The 22,383-nt window shown below is 36.2% G+C and overlaps 1 protein-coding gene across 1 annotated transcript; it reads left to right on the forward strand.

Annotated features, from left to right (window-relative positions):
* Window positions 1-682: 682 nt before the first annotated feature.
* Window positions 683-20,427, forward strand: LOC148309671 (spliceosome associated factor 3, U4/U6 recycling protein-like). Its single transcript, XM_088259671.1, has 16 exons — window positions 683-897; window positions 1,156-1,283; window positions 2,273-2,448; window positions 4,500-4,668; window positions 5,057-5,234; window positions 7,089-7,180; window positions 7,523-7,868; window positions 8,321-8,494; window positions 9,140-9,254; window positions 10,208-10,413; window positions 11,852-12,221; window positions 13,110-13,260; window positions 14,133-14,250; window positions 16,291-16,529; window positions 18,229-18,420; window positions 18,901-20,427. Exons 1-16 carry the CDS (start codon window positions 796-798, stop codon window positions 19,079-19,081), a joined length of 2,937 nt encoding a protein of 978 aa, XP_088115797.1. The 5' UTR covers window positions 683-795; the 3' UTR covers window positions 19,082-20,427.
* The last annotated feature ends 1,956 nt before the right edge of the window (window positions 20,428-22,383 follow it).

Here is a 22,383-nt window from a genome sequence, read left to right on the forward strand (position 1 = left end):
AAATTAATCATGAATCATTTTACAAGTATTTCATCCGACTTTAACTTTCCCATATTTAGAAAAACAAGTCAGAAAGTATGAATTCCATTTTTATTCTCATTTTTCCCTTTATTCCATCAATGTTATCTCAAAAGTGGGACGAATATATTATTTATGCTTGTTATAAAAAAACGATAAATGTAAAATAAACAAAAAAAATCTTCTTCTTCTTCTTTTTGGATATCCTAGGCATCTGTTTGTGCCTCCGTATGTCGCTTTTGGGATGTTGACTCCCAGCTGTCTTTTCATCATTTCAGAGGTCTGCCTAGGGGTCTGCGTCCTTCAGGGTTACTTTGAAGGGCGATACGTGGAAGTCTGTCTTTTGACATTATGTTAATGTGTTCATTCCAGTATCGCCTTCGTTATCGTCCCCACCTCACGATATCCTCCGTCTTACATATGCTCCGGATGTCGCTAGTTCTATATATTTCAAGTTATTAAAATCAATGCTAGAGAAATATTAAATTGGGATCAATAGAATTAAGTTCGACGATCTACAATTAAAAAAATACTTTTAACAATTTTTGTTTTCAATTCTGAAGCATCGTTTAGGATCAAAAACCAAAATGTAAACATCGACAGGTTAATTACAGTACCTACTTATATATAAAAAAGTGTATTTTATATGTCAGTTGGTATGCTTGTAGTGGCGTTTCGTTCTACTCCGTATTGTGTAGTTTCGGGGGGCTGAAGAAATAAACACTATTTTCGCGTAAAAAAAAACGCTAGATTTATTATTTTAGGTATTTTATCGCAATGGCTCGCGTGGAGGATGATTCCTCTGAAAGTGATGAAAAGTTGAGCGTCGACGGAGATGTGGAAGACGCAAATTTAGATGTCGCAAAGGATGACAGCGACGTATGTACAAATATCTATATAACCTTATAAAATTATTTTGGCGTGCATTAACGCGAACTGGTTCATATGTCGCATACGGGGGAGTTTCTTTTGTCAAATTAATATGAATTACTTATAGATGATAACTTTTACAGCTGTTGTATCATATTCTATAAAATACTACGCATTTTCATTGTGTATTTTTATTTGACATTTGAATGTCACTTTTTTTTTCAAACATCACAGTATGTATTTTAATTGTTGTCACGAATATTTTAGGATGAATCGATAACATCTGAAGACGAGGATGATATTGTTCTGGAAGAAAAAGTTACCGCGATCCAGGACAAGATTTTTGAAAATCCTTATGTCTACAAAAATCACATTGATCTGATCTCCATTCTTCAGTAAGTACCTACGCAGTTAAGCTTGGTTTTATCGCCATTAAAAGAACAAGTCCTGTAAACACTTACACATCCATCAGACTCTTATCTCAATCAATCCGTTGTTGTATTTTTTTCTTCATATTCTTCTTTTACGTTAACACAGGGGTTCCCAAAGTGTGCGCCGCGGCGCCCTGGTGCGCCGTAGAAAGTAAAAAGGGGCGCCGCGAGTCGATCTTCTATCATTATCCGAAATTACAAATATTCTTGGGTACCTATAAAGCAACAATTTCTTTTTTGAGAGCTAGCATCTTTCTACCCAACTACTATTATTGTAGGTACCTATTTCTTTCGACTATAATGTATGTATATACATATATATATAGTCAGATTATCTATTCCAAATAGCTTACTAAAGTAGGGCGCCGTGACAAAATACTAAACTTTTAAGTGTGCCGCGGGCTGAAAAAGATTGGGAACCCCTGCGTTAGCACATTGTTTGCGGGAAACGCTTAAAAGTGTCTTTTACATGCTGTTGGTAGAGAGCGGGAGATGCTTATAAGCGTTCTATTTGCTTACTTTTGGTAGAGCGCGAGAGACGCTAAAAACATTGTATAGGTCGGAATTGGGTTTGTGGTTACTTGTGATTAGTATACCCTGAAAGAATTTTAAAATATATATTTTGTTTACTGTAAGAAGATGTAAATATATATATGATGTAAATTAAGTGTGAAAAATAGTTTGTATTAAATGTAATATAAGGTAACTAAAAATTCTAAGATGAAGAAGAATATCCAGGTCTGGGCATTTACGGGGCTGACAACAGTAAAAAAAATAATACCATGAAATATAACTCCTATAATTGGAGATAATCCAGATTTTTGAACAAGTATTTGGACACACTCAAAATGTTGTACAGAAATAAATAAAAAATTAAATAATGTTCCCTCCGATAACGCGGTACCTAACTCAACGTCATACCACTATACACAAGTTTTTTGTTTGCATCTCAGGCAGCTGGGCAACAGGTCTCGCCTGCGCAGCGTGTACGAGAGGCTCAGCGACCTGTACCCCCTGGCCTCCAAGCAGTGGCTGGCCTGGCTGCAGATGGAGGTGGCCTCCGTCACCACCCCCGAGGGCCGGGACCAGATATACAAGCTCTTCGACAGCGCCTTCCTCGACTGCTACTGTGAGTTGTCAACGTTACGCAAGTGTATAAATCTTTTTTAAAATTTTTATTATTGAAAGCATTACTAATGTGTAAAGGTAACTCAAGTTGCGGCTGTTTGGATTAACACGGCTCAAAGCATTCTTATAACTAGCCTCTATCATATAAAATCACAGATATGTATTAATTTTCCAAATAGCCGCAAAATTGTATTAATTTGATACATGTATTGGCAAAAAGCATTATATAAACTCGTTTATCTCAAAACTACTGTTTTTAACTTGCGGCTATTTGCCTTTGCACATTAGATTAATTTTGTGGATCATTGTAAAATATTATTTGGAGAAATAAGAAGACTTTGTTTGTTGTTTTTTGATCCACTCACTTTTTAAAATTTTATTAAAACACTATCTGCGGGAAAGGTAATTTTTTTGTTTCACTCGACTGGTGGTGTTGGGCGGGAAGGGTAATTTTACCTTTTCACTCGACTCGTCGTAAATTGCGTGTAAGTTATTTTTACGCATGACTTGCGGCATCTTTTGATCTCATATCGATGTATACACTATGGTTAAATGTTATCACTTCTTTTCAGAGATGTTTATCTCTATTATGAGCGCGAATCTGCCCGCAGATAGTGTGTTAATAACCAACTAGTTTCGGCAACAACCTGTTGCCCTCTTCAGGGTTTGTTATATTGTATTCAGTTATATTTTTTGTAAATATTGTTAAGGGTTTGTTATAGGGTTTGTATAGGGTTTGTTATATTATATTCTGTTATATTGTTTGTATATTTGTATATATTGTTTGTTATGATCAGTTATAATACAAAGTGATCGCTTAAGCCAGCCAAATTCTAGGTCGTAAGCCTTGGGATGCTCAGATTTTCATCTTCTTTCATAAATAAAAGGGCAGAATGATACATGTTTTGATAGGCGCCGTGGCGTAGTTGGGTACACGCTCGACTGCATAACTTGGTTTGTGGGGTTCGATTCCCGCCAATTGCAAAATCAATTAAAGAAATATTCATTATGTTTATTAGTCCGGGTGTTTTTAATGTACTTTTCGCATACACCTTCCCTTTCCTAACTATCCTACCTGCAGATAAGCTTCTAAAATAGAGGCTTTGCGGCCTATTCCTTTAAAAAAATAAAATTAATATTTCAAGTTGAGATACCTTTAAAATTGACATCTTATCCATAGGGAGAATAATCCAGTATCCGATATAATAATAATATTAATATTGTTAACCCTTTCCGGTCCATATTTTAAAAAAAATTCCATCAGGTCCACAATAGATTTACAGCATTACAGGGTAAAACAATACATCCAAGTTTTTTAAAAATAAAACTACACTATTTTTATTTTGAATGTATACAATCTTGTCTCTTATTATTACATTTAATAGACATCTAATGTATGATATCGGTGAAAACAGTCACCGATGCAAAGGCCGGGCTTTCTCTCGTAAGTGACGCAAATGTATCGGGTTTCTTTCCTACCTCCAGGAATTTTTCGTTGCGCGTAACATTTTTCCATACACGTGGGCTATTGTGGATGGAATTGTCATCACTGCTGCTCACATGCGCACAGGTCGAGTGTAACTGATGCCGGTAGCCGGACATCCGAGTGACGGGTACCGAGCCAGCCCCCAAAACAAACCTTTTGTATCGTTCTCAGGTAGAAAGTTACACATTCTAGTGTTTATAAAAATCATTCAACCCAGTATACCACACACTAAATGCGAGTAAGAAAAAAATATGTTTGCTTGTATTTTAACACTAAACTGATGAAGAAAAAAAATGTCGAATGACATTCGACATAGGGCCGGAAAGGGTTAAAAGTAATTTATTTTAAGATTGTTCATAATGCTGGGGACTGACCGGAGTCATTTCGTCGTAACGTAACACGTTACGATGCGAGCATTCGTATAGTCAGTACAGCGAGCCGAGCTCCTTCCGATTACTCCATCCAATGTTCAGATGCTCGTCGCAAATGTTACATTACGAGGAAATGCTCCGGTCAGTCCCCACCATAACAAATGCTAAATAAACTTAATTGTTTGGTGATTCCAGCCGCCTCTATCTACATGGAATGGTGCGCCATGAGCATGGGCGGGGGCAAGGAGGAGGCGAGGACCATCATCCCGCAGGCCCTGGAGGCTGCCGGCTCCGACCCCATGGACGGGGCCATGCTCTGGGACACTGCCAAGGAGTTTGAGCTGGCGCATCTCTCCGTTCTCAAGTAGGTTGACCTTTTCTACTCCTATAGAATATATAAATATATATATACTATGTAATTTTTTCACTTTTCAACAAAGATTAAGAAGAATATAGAAGTACACACATTTAAAGGTGGAGACTGACCGGAGCATTTCGTCGTAACATAACGTCGTAACTTTGCTCGCGGCGAGCATCACCGAGCATCCGAAACTATGGATGGAGCGCTCGGCTCGGTGTACTGACTGCCTGAATGCTCGCATCGTAACGTGTTACGTTACGATGAAATGCTCCGGTCAGTCTCCACCTTTACATTCACCAATTCTAAAAAATTATATGATAATAGATTTGGATAGAGATAAACAAGTATTTGGACACACTCAAAATGTTGTTAATTTTGATTGAATTTCCAGTTCAGCGTCTGCACTATCCTCGGTGGACTATGCGAATCAGGTGATGAGAGTATTTGAACTGTTCAACAATCAGCTGTCCAGGCCGCTGTTCACCTCGGAGAAGACCCTCGATGAGTTCAGGTCATTTGCGGAGTCCATGAAAGGCTACATTCCCAATTTGGATGAGAGAGTCAAAAAGGTATGTCGGTAAAAGCTCTTCCTTCCCTTCCCGGCGATATGTATTTACTACAATTCGTTTTTCAACTCTTACCACTCTGTAGGCCAGACATTCTGGCCCGTATGATTATAGTAGGCAGCTCCGTAGGCCACAATGTCTGGCCCGGCGCAGGTATAACTTTAATCACTGATTTCTCTATCACCCAAGTATATTCTACCAAAAAATATTTCAGATAAATACAGTTAATCTTAATTAACATAGTCATATGAATTGCCAGACAGAGTGTCCCGAAATTAGGGAACTAAAATATTTATTTTAATGGTAGAAAAATGTTGCATTTTTTTATCAGAGTAGCTGATCAGTTATGAGAAAAAATGGTCAGAGTGGAAAGGGTTAATAATGAAAATATCAATTATAAAATACCCCATGGTAGACGACTCCCGGGCAGACCACCAAAGAGATGGATCGATAGCTGGAAATCGACATCGCAGGAGGCTAATCCCTCTTAAAAACAGGTCACAAGGCCTACACCAAGAAGAAAAAGAGAAGAAGAAGATTATAAAATATAATAGATACGGGCTCAGAATTTTTGTATTCCTCCATAATACAAATTACATGTTACATAAAACTATTTTTTTCTTCTTTATTTCTTTAGTTAGTTTATATTACAACTAATACAAAGTAATATTTACACTTAATTTACGTCATATATATATATATATTTACATCTTCTAAACAAACAAAAACAAAACATTTATTTTAAAATTCTTTCAGACTTTTCATTCTTCATACATTCAGGCATCTCATCATACATTTTCAAACCCTTGTATTTTGCGATTCGGTTTTTTGGTTTCGATTATAATATAATATAAACCCATTCATTTGCAGCGACAGAGATAAATAATTTGTGAAAAAAAAACAGGGACAGAATTACCAATACACAAACGTTTCTCAGTGAGTGCGTGCGTGCCGTGCTTTGTATACATATGCACGCGGCATGATACTGTTTCTGCTGATCTCCTTTTAGTAGTGCGCACGTCGTCCTTCAGGGTGGTCGGCCGCTACGCCAGCTATGGCGGCTACTTGCGATGTATTTTTTTCTCGTTTTTAGATACTTATCAGAGCTAACGTTATACAAAACTGTTACATTTCAACTTCTACTAAGGTCAATAAAATCACCATTTAGGTATATTCACATTTTTACCGTTTTTAAATCACATTTTCATATGGTGTCCAGAATACATATCACCATAAGGGAAAGATTAAAATAAATGGATAGTATAAACTATACTGTATATATTAATATATATATATTTAAATATGTCGCTCACTCCTTTCAACAACGTCACATATCAAAAAACTTGATTTTTCAGGAGAACATTTTTAATGTTTAAGAATATAATAAAATGTATTAAAAATAAATATCAAGCCACTTTTTGAACTTTTTACTGTGCAACAGAATTTTTAAAGAAAAACCTGAATGTTTTTCTCCATTTGAAAAATATTTTGTATATTTAAAAAAAATAATAAAACAATACCTTTTCTTCAAAATGCAAAAACAATACTTTCTGCCCTGTAGCGGGTAAATATTAAGTTTAAAATATGCCGCTTTTGCTGGGATAAAGTACATTTTCTGGGCATTCCGGAAACATGCACAACTGAAAATTGACGATTTTTGAAATATGACGTTGTTGAAAGGAGTGAGCGATGTAACAACCAAACCTATGTTTGACAAATTTTCTGTCTTTGTAATTTTTCCACAGGCCCTCTATTAGCTGACCATAATTATAACTATTGAATTGTATTCTTGTGTTTGACACTATTTTTGATTGCCATTTTTTTTTAGGTAGAAATGTATATTTTTTTTATTTTCAGATTGAGGAGACCCATACAATATCGGGTCAGATCCTAAAGGACCTAATGGATTTTGAGAATGAGCTCGAAATAGTTCCAGGCAGTGAATCCGAGTAAGTGTTTTATTTATCGAAACAACCTATTTATTATATGAACCAATTTTGAAACATTGTTCTTGAATCACTAGAACTTAGCTAAGCTAGAGATATCTATTGGTGAGATGAAAAGAAGCTTTTTACTGAACAGAAACTCTTTTATTAGTATGTGAAGTCCGAATCCTGGAGAATAATCACACACACGAGAAACGCCAGAAAATACCATTTTAATTTTTATTATTTAACCTTATAATTTGACCAGATAATTTATCCGCACCCGGATAAGGGTTAGAAGAAGAATAGTTAGGAGCTGACATATGGATTGTTGGATTGTTAAATCGGTGTATTTTTTGTGTGCAGAGAAATCCAGGAGAAGTGCAACGTGTACAAGCGCTACATCTCGCACGTGAAGAAGCTCTCGGACGAGTACCCCGAGCCCAACGAGTTCAGCCTGAAGAGCCTGATGGGCGTGCTGTACGATCGCGCCACCTCCGAGTGCTCGGCGGCCTGGAGCCGCCTGCAGCCGGGGCCCTCGGCCGCCTGCGACGCGCTCTGCGAGGAGTACGTGCACTTCGCGCGGGACTGCTGCTCCGAGGACCAGTGCCTGCGCGTCATCGAGAAGGTCATCAAGCGCTGCCCGCGTAACCACAGCCTCTGGATCACCAAGCTGCACCACATCGAGAGGATGGGCCACGACTTGGAGCGGGTTCGTTCGTTTAATTCAATTCAATTTATTTATTTATTTATTTTTATATATTAAACCATATCCACTCCCTAGGTGGAGCATATGGAGTCCACAAACTGTCTCCAGGCTTTTCTGTCGGCTGCCAGCTCCATTGCATCCTCCCAAGTCAGATCCGCGTCCCGAAGTTCTGACGAGAACTGCCGACGAATTGTCATCAGTGGTCGTCCTGGGCGGCGCGAACCTGATGCCTTGTAAAAGAGGCGAGCTTGATTAAGGCACAACATGACAACTATGACATAATATGTACAGAAATCTCTTGGAATTATCATGACGCATTTAGATAATTTTTGCTAATAATTAGTAACTTGCTGGGCATCGCCTCATTTAAACCTAAGACTAATGCCCCTCCAAATTTTGATCCTTTCAGATCGAGGGAATCGAGTCGGTCTAATATCTCCATTGCTTATTTGTAGATAAAATCGGAGTTCGAGACTGCACTATACAGTGGTTTTCACTCGGCCCCCGACTATGTGGCCATTTGGCTGTGTTACTTGGAGGCTCTGAGGAGGAAAACTGACTTTTCCTCAACCGAAGAAGTCGACAGACTTCGAAAGACATTCCGACTTTCCTGGGACAACCTCGGACAGGTATAAAAATAATCGCTGTATATGAAATACTCTCCGCCTCCGTAGTGTAATGGTCAACACACTTGTCTACCATACTGGAGTTCCCGGGTTCGATTTAGTTCCATTTTTTTTTAACAAAATTAAGTTTTCAAGTATCTGTAAACAACACAAACATCACTCGTATGACAAAACTTTCTGAGTACGTTTACAATTAAAAATGGCAAACTTTATGATGACAATGTCAGATTTGACATGTTCACACTGTTGTTGTCATATGGCTTGTGGAGCACAGATGGGGGCTGGACATGTGGCGGCACTGGAGCACAGTGCTGCGTTTGCCAGCGAGCTGATTGATCTTCATCTACTACATCTCTCCAAAAAAATTACTTTATTTTTAATTGTTTTTCTTTCGCGGTTTCTTTTCTTTATTATTTATTTATTTATTATTGTAATATTTATTTCTTTTTATAAAATTGTTGTAAAACATATATGGCTGACTAAGTATTGCACCCACCACTTAGTCAAGCTGGAATAAATATTTATTATTATTATTATATCTCAAAACTATAGTAGCAACCTACATATTAATTAAACCACTATTTTTATTATAATTATTCCTTTTAAATTGTCCAACCTTATTCTGATCGGGATGAAATCTGTTCCCAGATGTGGGGCGACACTGCCGACACGGAGTTTGTGATTCTGCAGTTCTGGGCGAGAGTGGAATACCAGCACACCAAGGACTATGAATACGGAAAGGAACTATTCGATGAGATTTTTGGTGAGTTCTTATACAATCAAACGTTCAATTTGTTTTATGTAACATCCAATTTGGTTTGTGAAATGTCCAATTTGAAGTGAAATATGTACTAGTATAACACGGTTTTGATACAACACAAGACTCGATACAACTCGGTTTATGAAATAAAGTAATAATTTATATAAATACATTATAAGGTCTCGTATAACACGGTTGCAATATAGCATGATACAAGTTAACCGTGTTCAATTTAATTTCAATTCAATTAAATTTATTTACAGTTAATATACACATTACAATCTTAAAATTTAAAGCCTATACATTAAAATACATTGAAATCGAAAATATGCAAGAATACTATTGCTAGAGGTGTAGAAGAATCCCTGCATGTGTTATACAATATCTGTTTATGCTATTACACAGAGGTGTTCATTCTATACAGGCAGAAAAGCAGTGCATATCCTGGATTACTCGCGTTCCATATAGAAACACGACCAGTGCCTAATATACCTTATCCTTACCCAATCCTACCCTAAATAAAAACTCTGTGCACGCCGCTGTTATTACAGTATACACAATTAGTTATCAATCAATATGACAATTACCATTGAAATATTGATGGCAGTAATTCGGTAAAAAAATCTTGATTTCTTGAATATTTTTCACAGATACTGTGTGGCACATTTTATAAACTTTTTTATAAAATTACACAACTTTGTTTTAACCACTTTTTTATTATTAGTACACTTTAACCAACCGGTTTCGACAAGAACCTTGTCATCATCAGGGTTTATTAAATTCTAAAACATTAAAATACTCATATTTAATTACATTCCCCTACCAAAAACTCATGTTTTAGAATTTATTAAACGGAGTGTGTGGAAGTGTACTAATAATAAAAAAGTGGTTGAAACAAATTTGTTTAATTTTATAAAGTTTAAAAAATCTTGACTTTGTGATTGAATTTATTGCAGAATACGGGGACAATCGCCTCCGCGGCGGCCTCTGGCTGGAGCTGATCTCGCTGGAGCGCATGCGCGGCGGGGTGAGCCGGGCGCGCGCGTGCTTCCGGCGCGCCGTGCGCAACTGCGCCGACCCGCGCGTGCAGCGCGCCTGGCTCGCCATGGAGCGCGACCACGGCACGCTCGACACGCTGCAGGAGTGCAACCGCCTCTGCGCCGTGAGTGTGCTCATATTACATGTGCGAGTGAGATGCGCGATTATCTGATGAAAGCTAAAAGAGGGTTCATCGTTGAAAACATTGAGTGCCGATCATATCAACACGGTGCTATGTCCATAATACATATGCGAGTGAGAAGCGGGAATTTCTGATGAAAGATAAAAGAGGGTTCATTGTTGAAAACATTGAGTGCCGATCATATCGACACGGTGCTTTGTCCATATTACATATGCGAGTGAGATGCGGGATTGTCTGATGAAAGATAAAAGTGGGTTCATTGTTGAAAACATCTTTCACCATTGGGAGCCGATCGTATCGACACAGTAGTATGTCCATATTACATATGCGAGTGAGATGTGGGATTGCTTGATGAGAGTTAGAAGAGGGTTCATTGTTGAAAACATCTTTCACCATTGGGTGCCGATCCTATTGACACAGTGTTATTTGTTGAATACACGAAAAGAACTTGGCACAACCAAGTATTTCAAATACTTAAAAGTGGTCAGCCAGCAGTGATTCAGTATTAGTCATTTTACACTCTATATTTATTTAATATTACTCTGGTCCCTGAGCGCAGGAGTGATCACTTTGCCTTCATATAAGTAACAAACAATATAGCACTGCGTCAATACGATGCAGTGGCAGTGTCAATAGGGATGCACCATTGGGTGCGGATAAGGGTTAGAAAAAGAAGAAGTGCCTACACGTAGTCACATTTCGTATTTTGTATACTTATTTATTGTAACTGCAGACAGTTGGTAGAATTCCACATTGAATTGTTGGGTAATATATCCAAAATTAAACAAGGTTTATTTGGTTGAATTCCACATTTATTTGTGTATATGTTAATACGTGACGCGTTTCGTCTTCCTAGGACATTATCAAACATTGTTTGACAATTGAGTGTTTGATAATGTCCTAAGAAGACGAAATGCGTCACGTATTAATATATAAATAAATAAATGTAAAAAGTCCATTCACCAGGAACTACGCTTAGATGCCTTGACTCTAGCCAATATCTGTACCCGACGGATTCTCCAGTTCTTTGGACACGTTGCGCGTGGCAACGAGGATAGCCTGGAACGACTATTTGTGATCGGTAGCCTGGAGGGAAAGAGAGGGAGAGGAAGATCCCCACACGATGAACCGATCAAATTAAGGCAGCAGCAGGCACCTCAGTGGTTGGAGCGCTACGTGCAGCGCAGTCAAGGGATAACTGGAGACAAGTCATTGCTTCTGCAAGGGTCACAACCCTCAGCAATGAGGAATAAGACGGAGAAGAAGAAGAAATAAATGTAGAATTCAACCAAATAAACCTTGTTTAATTTTGGATATATTACCCAACAATGTTGCGTATACTTAATCATAAAATATTAAAAAATAAAGAATACATTCACTTTTCATTATTTTGAATTTGTTTGTTTTCTTTATAATATAGGAAAAAGCCAAAGAATGGGACGAGCAACAAGCCAAAATGAAAAGCAAAGAAGGCCACGGCGGCTACAAGGCCCAGAGCCAGCAGCGCTTCCAGGCCCGGCAGAACGTCGACCCGGGCTCCAAGGGCAAGAAGAAGAAGAAGGTCAAGCTGACGGCGGCGCAGCCGAGGGAGCAGCAGTCGGCCGGCGCGCCGCGGCGGCGCGAGGAGTCAGAGCCCGACGAGACCGCAGCCGGGGGCGCCGGGAGGAAGAGGAAGCTGGAGGACCAGGACGGGGTGAGCAGTGCCAGCAAGGTGCAGAAGGAGGACGACGGTAGCGGCAGCTCCAAGGAAGTCACCGTGAATAATGCCAAAAGGAAATATGATAGCAAGGGTAAGTAATATTATTAATTTTTCTGTCCGCCCCGGTTCTAACCCACTCTACCACAATTTGATACCTATTTCTAATAATGACCCGCTAAGGCTCACATAAATAGTATGAAATTGAAGTATTTGTGTAAATAATAAAAATACAAATATTTCTCTTTAATTAACACGTTACGATGCGAGCATTCGTATAGTCAGTACAGCGAGCCGAGCTCGTTCCGAGTACTCCATCCGATGTTCGGATGCTCGCCGCGAATGTTACGTTACGACGAAATGCTCTGGTCAGTTCCCACCTTTAACTTTATTAAATTAAACAACCTTGTTTTAACCATTTTTTTATTATTAGGACACTTTAACCAGCCGGTTTCGACAAGAACCTTGTTATCATCAGGGTTTATTAAATTCTAAAACATTAAAATACTCTAATAATACTATAATATAATTAATTACATTCCCTTACCAAAACCTGAATCCTAAAATGTGCCACAAAAAAAACATTCAAGAAATTAAATTGAAATATTTGTTTTATTTATTAATTTTAAATCAAAGATTTTTTGAGTCTACTAAGTTGTATTTTATTAACAAAAACACATAAAAAATTAATATCGTGACAATTGTTTTGCCTTGTTAGGGCACTATCAAACGAATGTCATTCGTCACAATTTTAATTTTTTATGTGTTTTTGTTAATAAAATACAACTTAGTAGAATCAAATAATCTGTGTTTGATTTAAAATTAATACATAAGTTTAAATGGAGTTCTACAAATTAAACGCCAAATCAGTAAAAAAATAATGAAATATTTGTGTAAATAATAAAAACACAAATTTTACTCTTTTTTTAACAAAAAAAAGTAGATTGATCGGAGATGTTTCATAATCATGTTTTTGTTTAAGATTCCCCTTCGAAGCGCCTAAAACCAGAAAACAAAGATGGCGTGTCGTGCGCACCGCCACCCGGCTACGAAGCATTCAAGAAAAATTCACTAATTGTCGAGGACGAAGAGAAAAACAATAGAACGGCGTTTATTAGCAATTTGGACTTCAGGTACGGACATTTTTAAAATTTCAAATTGAGAGAGAATAGAACTCCACACCACTCTGTGTTGGTAAACAATCCTCGCCTCTTACACAATCGCACATCTTTTCAAACATACCTGCCGATTATTCCGACTCCTGACCTGAACAAGTATTTTACACACTTGACCATGCTCCTCATGTTTTCCTCAGACTTTCTCTGCTCCTATTGGTGGGAACCAATAGGAACATTTCTTGGTGAGAACTGCATTTTATAGAATAAAATAACAACTATTCAACTTTTTCCACATGAATTTTATTTGACCAGCAACCGGGTTTCGTCGTGACTGACATCATTAGACAACAGTCTGATGTCTGATGATGTCGATCACGACAAAACGCAGTTGCTGGTCAAATAAAATTTAATGTGGAAAAAAATTACATAGCTGTTATTTTATTCTATGCCCATGTAACCTTTTAGAGGTGGAGAGATGATAGTATGTAGTGTGGAGGTGATGACCAATATCTGATGAGGAAGCTGCAGTGCTCGGATTTGTGGTGGTTCCTCACCGGCAGTGATGGCAACACTGCAGTTCCCAAGGGAGACGGTTGACTTCCGCATTACTTATTCTGGAGACATCTATTGGTGAGATGTAAAGAAGCTTTTTATTAAGCAGAAACTCTTATATTAGTATGTGAGGTCCGAATCCTGGATTATAATCACACACATGAGAAACGCCAGAAAATACCATTTTCATTATAACTCTTATATAATATAAGAGTTTCTGCTTAGTAAAAAGCTTCTTTACATCTCACCAATAGATGTCTCTAGTGAAGTTCTAGTGATTCAAGAACAAGGTTTCTAAATTGGTTCATATTTACTTATTCTGCATTTGATTTCAGAGTCGATGAAATAGAATTACGAGCAAAGCTGAGCGAATACGGGGAAATTGAAGAAATGAGATTGATCAAAGGCGTCAAGACGTTTGGAAGCATTTGTTATTGTGTATACAAAGATGCAGTAAGTAAAACCTGATTAATCTAACCTTCTTCTTTCCAATTACCTTAATACACATGCTCCTAAGGGGGGGAATCCGAAAGACCCCAGTCCTATCCATAGAAATATTGCATGCAATTATAATACGGAGCTTGCGACAAGCGGCTTGTAGTCAGTCGCATGTTCACAAATCAACTGCGCAAATCATGGCATGAATAATTGGAAGAATGTGTTAAACCAATGATACTCAACCTTTTTTTTCTTCGGGCCGCATACATATATTTGTAAAGCTACGTGGGCCGCAACACTATACTGGTATGACAAAAAATATCATGAAACCCATCACCCCCGTTTTTTGGAAAACCATTTGAGATTTATAAAAATATGACCAAAACAGAATAATAATGGCGCGCATATTTGTCTGTCAAATGTTTGTTTTTCGGGAATAAATCTAGCGTGTGCAGTAGCAACACTCCTATACCAGATCTGATGTTCACACAACAACGACCATCCTCTTCGGGTTTCCATGTCTGTACGTCAAAGTCGAAATAAATCTCAAGATATACAATTATATATTTATAGAATGCCAGATTTTGTAAATCATGTTCCTGATAATAAATGTGTTGGGGGCTGCACAAAAAAGCTTGGCGGGCCGCAGGTTGAGTATGGCTGCGTTAAACCATTATACGTACGTAGGTAAAAAAAAAAACTTTAATAAACTTCTGGAAAACTTAAAATCTATGGAAAATTATCAAACCTTTAAAACTAAATAAAAAAAAAACATATACGACTCACCCCTACCTAGACTCCATACCAAGGAATATTTTATTTATTTTTAATTAACTTTGTTTTAATTTACTTTTTATATAAAAAAATTATAATTGTAAAACGAACTCCCTCTCTAAACACAAGTATCTACTTTATTAGAGAGGTAGAAACATTATATTTGAAATGTTTTGTATACATATTTACCAACTATTTTGTATGATTTAAATATGTATTTTGTAAAAAAAAATAAAAAAATAAAAATGCAGTTCTAAATTGCTGTCTCGTTGTTTCAAAGTTTCAGCGCAGTAGGTATAGTGAAATCAACAAAATGTCTCAAGTAAATATAAATACATAATATGTGATGACGTGGACTGTTCGACCATTGGATCAGGTATTGATGGATTTGGCTGTACATCACAGGAATATTTGATATGCCGCCATATTGCATTTCCGCCAATCTCCTTTTTTCATTCATTCAAACCCTTATCCGCACCCCAATGATGCATAGGGCACTGCATCATATAAATGCAGTGTTATCTTGATAGTTAACACATGAAGGAAAGGTGATCAGCCCTCCACTTAAAATAATGTCCTTTTAGTAGGGCATTAAACTCCTTTTAGTAAGGCATAAGTCGTTTTTCAAGGTGGTTGTGTTGCTACGCCAGCTATGGCGGTTACTTGCGGTATATTTTTTTATTTTTTTTAGATACTTACCAGAGCTAACATTACAAAATCGTAACATTTCAGTTTTAACTTTGGTCAATAAAAGCAATATTTATGAATACATATTCACATTTTTCCCATTTTCAAATCACATTTTAATATGGTGTACAAAATACATATCACTGTTACACGAGGAAGTTTTGAGCACCGTAAGGGAAAGGTTGACAATGACCGTAATTAAAAAAAATGTAAAAATATCACCCTCGTTGTTATTTTAATTTTGGTAGTAAATATTTGTCCGCCTCCGTAGTGTAATAGTCAGCACGCTCGGCTACCGTTCTGGAGGTCCTGGGTTCGATTCCCAAGGGGGGTAAAATAAATACAAGTGATTTTTTTCACTGTAATATTTATTCAATATTACCCTGGACTGGTACCTGAAGCGGAGGGCTGATCACCTTTCCTTCATGTGTAAACGATCAAGATAACACTGCGTTTATATGACGCAGTGCCCTATGTACCACTGGGTGCGGATGAGGGTTTTATTATTATTATTAGTAAATCAATTGAGACATTTCTAAGAGTTTGGTTCCTTCAATTTTGAGTTAATCAAAGTTTTCCATGATTCACTTTTAGGAGTCTGTCTTGGCGGCCCTGTCGCACGACCGAGCGCTGCTGGGCACCCGGCCCATGTTCATATCCCGCTACTGCTCCACCAAGGACAGCCGGCAGAAGCACTTCCTCTACCCGACCGGAATAGAGAGGAACAAGCTGTTTGTGAAGAACATATCCTTTGATCACTGCACGGACCACAAGCTGAGAGACGTCTTCGGAAAGTATGGAGATTTGAAAGACATCAGGATAGTCATGTATAAGTAAGTCAATCAATATTTGACATTCTGATTGTTTATGAAAAGCCTCAAAGTGGAATTTGATTCAACCATGTCAACATATATCGCTCACTCCTTTCAACGTCATATATCAAAAAACTAGATTTTTCAGGAGACCGTTTTTAAAGTTTAAAAATATAATAAAATGTATTAAAAATAAATATGAAGCCACTTATTGAACTTTTTACTATGCAACAGATCTTTTAGGTAAATACTTAGTATATTAAAAAAAATAATTATACAAAACCTTTTCTTCAAAATGCAAAAACACACTTTCTGTCTTGTAGCGGGTAAATATTATGTTAAAAATATGGCGCTTTTGTAGGCATATAGTACATTTTCTGGGCATTCCGAAAACATGCACAATTGAAAATTTTCGATTTTTGACATATGACATTAAAAGGAGTGAGTGATATATTCTTCTACAGTTTTGATCACCATTGAAGGGGGCTTCCTCTGGATCCAATAAACAAAACTGGGTAAAACAAAAATATAAATATTGATAGTAATATCAATGTCATATCGCTCACTCCTTTCAACAACGTCATATTTCAAAAACTGTCAATTTTTAGTTGTGCATGTTTTCGGAATGCCCAGAAAATGTTCTATATCCCAGCAAAAGCGGCATATTTTTAACTTAATGTTTACCCGCTACAGGGCAGAAAGTGTTGTTTTTGCATTTTGAAGAAAAAGTATTGTTTTATTATTTTTTTAAATATAATTAATATTTTTTAAATGCAGAAAAAACATTCAGACTTTACCTAAAAAAATCTGTTGCACAGTAAAAAGTTCAATAAGTGGCTTGATATTTATTTTTAATACATTGTATTATATTTTTAAACTTTAAAAACAATCTCCTCAATAATCAAGTTTTTTGATATGTGACATTGTTGAAAGGAGTGAGCAATATGTCAAAGTCATTGAAACAATTTTTGGTTGACGAAGGGTAAAAACAAAATATGGCTGTTCAATAATGGGCAGAATGGTGAACATCATAAGAGTGTATAAAGTGATCGCTTAAGCCGGCAAAATGCCGGGCCGTAAGCCCTGAGATGTTCATACTTCCATCTTCTTTCATATAAAAAACAATATATGTTTCATTTCCAGTTGAGACGCCTATAATATTGATATATCATCCGTAGGGTGCCTGATCATGAAAACTATTTAAATATTATTTTTTTATTATGTTTACTCTTTATTTTTAATTTAAATAATTTAAATTTTAACATTCCTTTAAATTACAAACCGCAACACATATAGTTAACACGTTAACACGTTATAGTTAACACACATTTTGTTTATTTTTTTTTACTTTGAAATTGATTTCTTTTATTTAGTATTTTAAGTCTACTTATTGTTTTATCAATAAATTCCAATTGTAATTTCAATTAAAAAAATATTTTGATAACACGAGCAGTACACTCTATTAGAGAGGGAAACTCGTTACTGAAATATTGTATCTTGGAGCATTTTTATAGGTACCTCGGCTTATGTCATAAATTAAACACAAAAAAATGTGCCTAAAAAACTGAAGGATCCATTTCTTGGATACAGTTAAGAGTCTCTTTTGTAGGTCCGCGTCTCGAAGAATAAAAGAGTTTGTTCACCTGACCGTCTATGGAATCTGCAGCATTCGTGAATCAAGTACTTTTTTCTTATCATGATTTTTTTTGTAATTCCTTAGGAATGGCAACCCCAAAGGGCTGGCGTACGTGGAGTATATGGATGAGAAGAGCGCTAACGCAGCACTGCAAGGCACGGATGGGATGGACGTGGGGGGTAGACCCATCAACGTAGCCTTAAGTGCCCCCCCTCCAAAGAAATCTGAACCGCAGAGTAGCAGCACCGTGTCTTCACATACATCACACTCCGCAACGTGAGTGAAAATCAAAATTTTATGTTGGCAATTATCAAGAAGAAGAACAAGTAATTAGTCTATGAACAGATCGTACTCTTAAAACAAAATTCTCAGAAATAACTCTCAATTTTTGCTCTAGTGTAGTGGTTATCGCATTTGGCTACTAGTATACTAATTAGGGTTGTATACTAATCACAAATAACCTAATAAGTAACCGCCAACCCAATTCGATCTGAACAATGTTTTTTGGTATCTCTCGCTGTATCATAAGTAACCAGCATCTCCTGCTTATAAGCATTTGCTTAATTTTGCTACAGCAAAAGAACGCTTATAAGCATCTTCTGCTCTCTATCAACAGTATGTTAAAGACATTTTTAAGCTTTTTCTACAAACAATGTGTAAATTAGATCAGGGTTAATGAAAAAATCGCTGACAATAACATGTTAACACGGTATTTGACAAATTATTTCAACGTGTTTTGTTTGCCTCGTTTTTCAGGAGAACCCATTCCCGCACCATGATGTTTGTCCCGAGCGTTCTGCGGAAGAATGCAAGTGCGGCCAGTAAACCAAGCCAAGTTGTCGACAGCAGTCTTGCAAACGGGGATAAACAGGACACTGAGAACACCTCCAAGCTTTCCAATTCAGACTTCAGAAACATGCTCCTGAACACCAACTAATTCCATCACCTAACTTATCCTCGCTCCGATCACCAGGAACGGATCCCAAATCTTGCATTATTTAGTCATCAATACATCTGGATATTTTGTTAATTTTTTTTAGGTAAACACTCTCCTTTTATCGTTCACTTTGTGTAATTTTTCTTCTTCTTTCTTCTCTAGCCGTCTGTCCTCCTCTTCCGTATCCTTCCATTCCTTTCGGTCGGATGCCATTTGCCACGGCTATGTCGTCGGACCATCTTTTTTGAGGTCTTCTGACGCCTTTTTTTATTCTCCCAAGGATTCCATTTAAAAAAAATTGGGGCCCATCTTGTGGGGTCCTACTTTGCGTAATACCACTCATAAACTCTACTTCACTACTGCCGGTTTCGGAATAACACTCCATCATTAGGTCTTGTCTACTGTTGACCTGACGATGGAATGGTATTTCCAAATCTGGTAGACTTGACATTTAGTTTTTACACTTTATGATATGACAAAGTGAACGATGCATGATAAGGATAGTGTTATATTACCATACTACAAAGCTGACAATGCTTGTAATATGCAAAATATAAAAATTGCATAAATGTTTTAAGTGTGTCCAAATTTTTGTTCACAAATTCTGAATTTGCTCTGCTTAGGAGTTTTTTATATGAAGATTTTTTTATTGATATCTTAACATAGATGAAGAAAAATATGGATATAATAGACATGTCAACTTTATTGCCTGGAATTATTTTTTTCTAAAGCCATGGCGGGCCGGTGAGCTTAACGCTTCGTTCCTTATGGAGTTTATTTATGCATTGGATTGTACATCGGATGAATGGTGGTGATTTCTTTATGTATATTGTGACTTGGTGCATTGACGAGGTGGTTGATTTATCAATAGGCCCAGCATTCGTTAAGTCGCATTTATTCCACCGGAGACCACCGGAGAGGTCATTTGTCTGGTCACGTCCGATTTAAATAAAAATCGTATATTGGAAATATTTTTTGTTTTTAGAATGTGTATAAAAAAATATTTTTATATATTGTTTCAACTCCTTACCTTTCAATAACTTTTCTATTCAAATATTTTGAAGGAAAACTTATTTTTTCAATGCAAAAACGGTGTTGTAAGAAAAAAAAAAACAATACGTAAAATGTTACCTGGATTTGGAGAAAATTAAGTTACGATTTAACGAATGCTGGGCCTTAACATTTTGTCAAAAGTAGAATTTCTCGAAGAATTAAAAATTAAAAAAAATGGCGAATTCTTACTCTTAATTTAATTTTTTTTACTTATGTTTTAACATAATTTCTTATTGTTTTCTTTATATTTATGAATTTTTTACTCTTTATCTTGAGCTCCACCAAAAAAATAAATAATAGCCGGTATAATCGGCGGGCATGTATGAGGAGATGCATGAATTTGGAAGAGGCGAAGATTGTTTGCAAAGACAGATCGGTGTGGCGTTCTATTCTCTCTGCCTATCCCTGCGGAGAGCGGAGTGATGGATAATTCCAAACTACCATTACGCATTGTCAAATGATTGCTCAATTTTTCTTTCTCCTTTTATTTTGCACCGAAATTGTGTAAAAATATACCCGTGAAAAGAGAGTTCAGTGTATACAACTTTAAAATATCCAGGCACATGAATATTCTATTCCGGGAATGTTTAACATCACATATGTATATAAAATGACCATTTGAATCATGCCATGGTAGGTTGTCAACCTTGTAAATGGCCAGACTCCCATATTCCCTTTGTGTGAAATGATTTTTAAGACATCTATCAGATATATCGCTCACTCCTTTCAAGAACGTCATAAATCAAAAATTGACAATTTTCAGTTGTGTATGGTTTCGGAATGCCCAGAAAATGTTCTATATCCCAGAAAAAGAGGCATATTTTAAACTTAATATCAACCCGCTACAGGGCAGAATGTGTTGTTTTTGCATTTTGAAGAAAAGGTATTGTCTGATTATTTTTTGAAATATATTGAATATTTTTCAAATGGATAAAAAACCTTCAGGTTTTACCTAAAAAGATCTGTTGCACAGTAAAAAGTTGAATAAGTGGCTAAATAATTTTTTTTCATACATTGTATTATATTTTTAAACTTTAAAAACGTTCTCCTGAGAAATCAAGTTTTTTGATTTATGACGTTCTTGAAAGGAGTGAGCGATATGTGAGATATATCTTGAAATACATACAGACTTTGAGGCTTAAATTAAATAAATATATTATTATGCTTAAAACCAGCATCACAATTTAAATTTAAATTAAACATCTATTTGTCTTTATTCAATCACTGCTGAATAAGTGAATATGAAGCCATTTTAAATTTTAATGAAACATCTCTCTGTTTTTTTATTCAACCACTGCTGAAAATGTGAATAAAGACAGTTAATAATTGCCAGTGGTTGAAAATGTGTCGATTCATCTGGCTGTTTAATTTGAGTAAATACTTTATTTCGAGGTTTTCGGCGTAAAAAATTATAAGCGGCTGTATTTCGTAATATTTCTATTTGTGGTAGGTGTATTTTATTGTATTTCAAAGTTGGTTAATGTAAATTATCGCATTTTTCTTGCGCAATTACATACTGTGTATGTGATATTTTAAAAATATTTTCTTAAAATTTTCAATTACGATATTTTGCTCGGAAAAATTCCTCATCTGTTATTATTTGCTGCTCATATCGTTAAATAAAATGAAGTCTTAATTTTAATACTCTATTTTACTTAAATTTTAAAATAACTTTTATAGATTGGTTTTAATATTTAAATATAAATTATATATCTTTTCCTAAATTACGAAACTGGTTATTTTCGAAAATGACAACTTTTTATTACAAACAACTTACTTACACAACTCTGTCATGGCATTTATAAGACACCATATAGATAAATATGATTTTTTTTACATTTACATATTTTAAAAACAATATATAACAATACATTTTAGAATACTGGCTGTGTGGTTGGTGCCAGTATTATGATCAGGATATCATGAGATTCGCAACTTCAACTTTTAAAATGAATAAAAGTAAAAGTTACATTAGTTTTACCTTCCCTTTACTGCGTTGAAAAAAACCTGCATTCCGGTGCTGTGTAATACACATGTAATGTAACGATTTAAAATCAGAAAAAATAATGTTCATAGATATTTGTCTAAATTTATTATATTTGAAGTCAAAGGTGATAGATGTTTATTGAAATTTGGTGTTGAAGACATTTAAAAAAATCATCGACTTATGCTCACAAACGAGTAAGGAAACCACCTCAGTTGGCTGCCCGAAAGCTACTGCTGACTGCAGTGCATGCTACACAAATGCA

The sequence above is a fragment of the Brachycentrus maculatus genome, unplaced genomic scaffold (assembly GCF_059751285.1).
Source record: "Brachycentrus maculatus isolate JH-2025_06_01 unplaced genomic scaffold, ASM5975128v1 h1tg000119l, whole genome shotgun sequence".
NCBI lineage: Eukaryota > Metazoa > Arthropoda > Insecta > Trichoptera > Brachycentridae > Brachycentrus > Brachycentrus maculatus.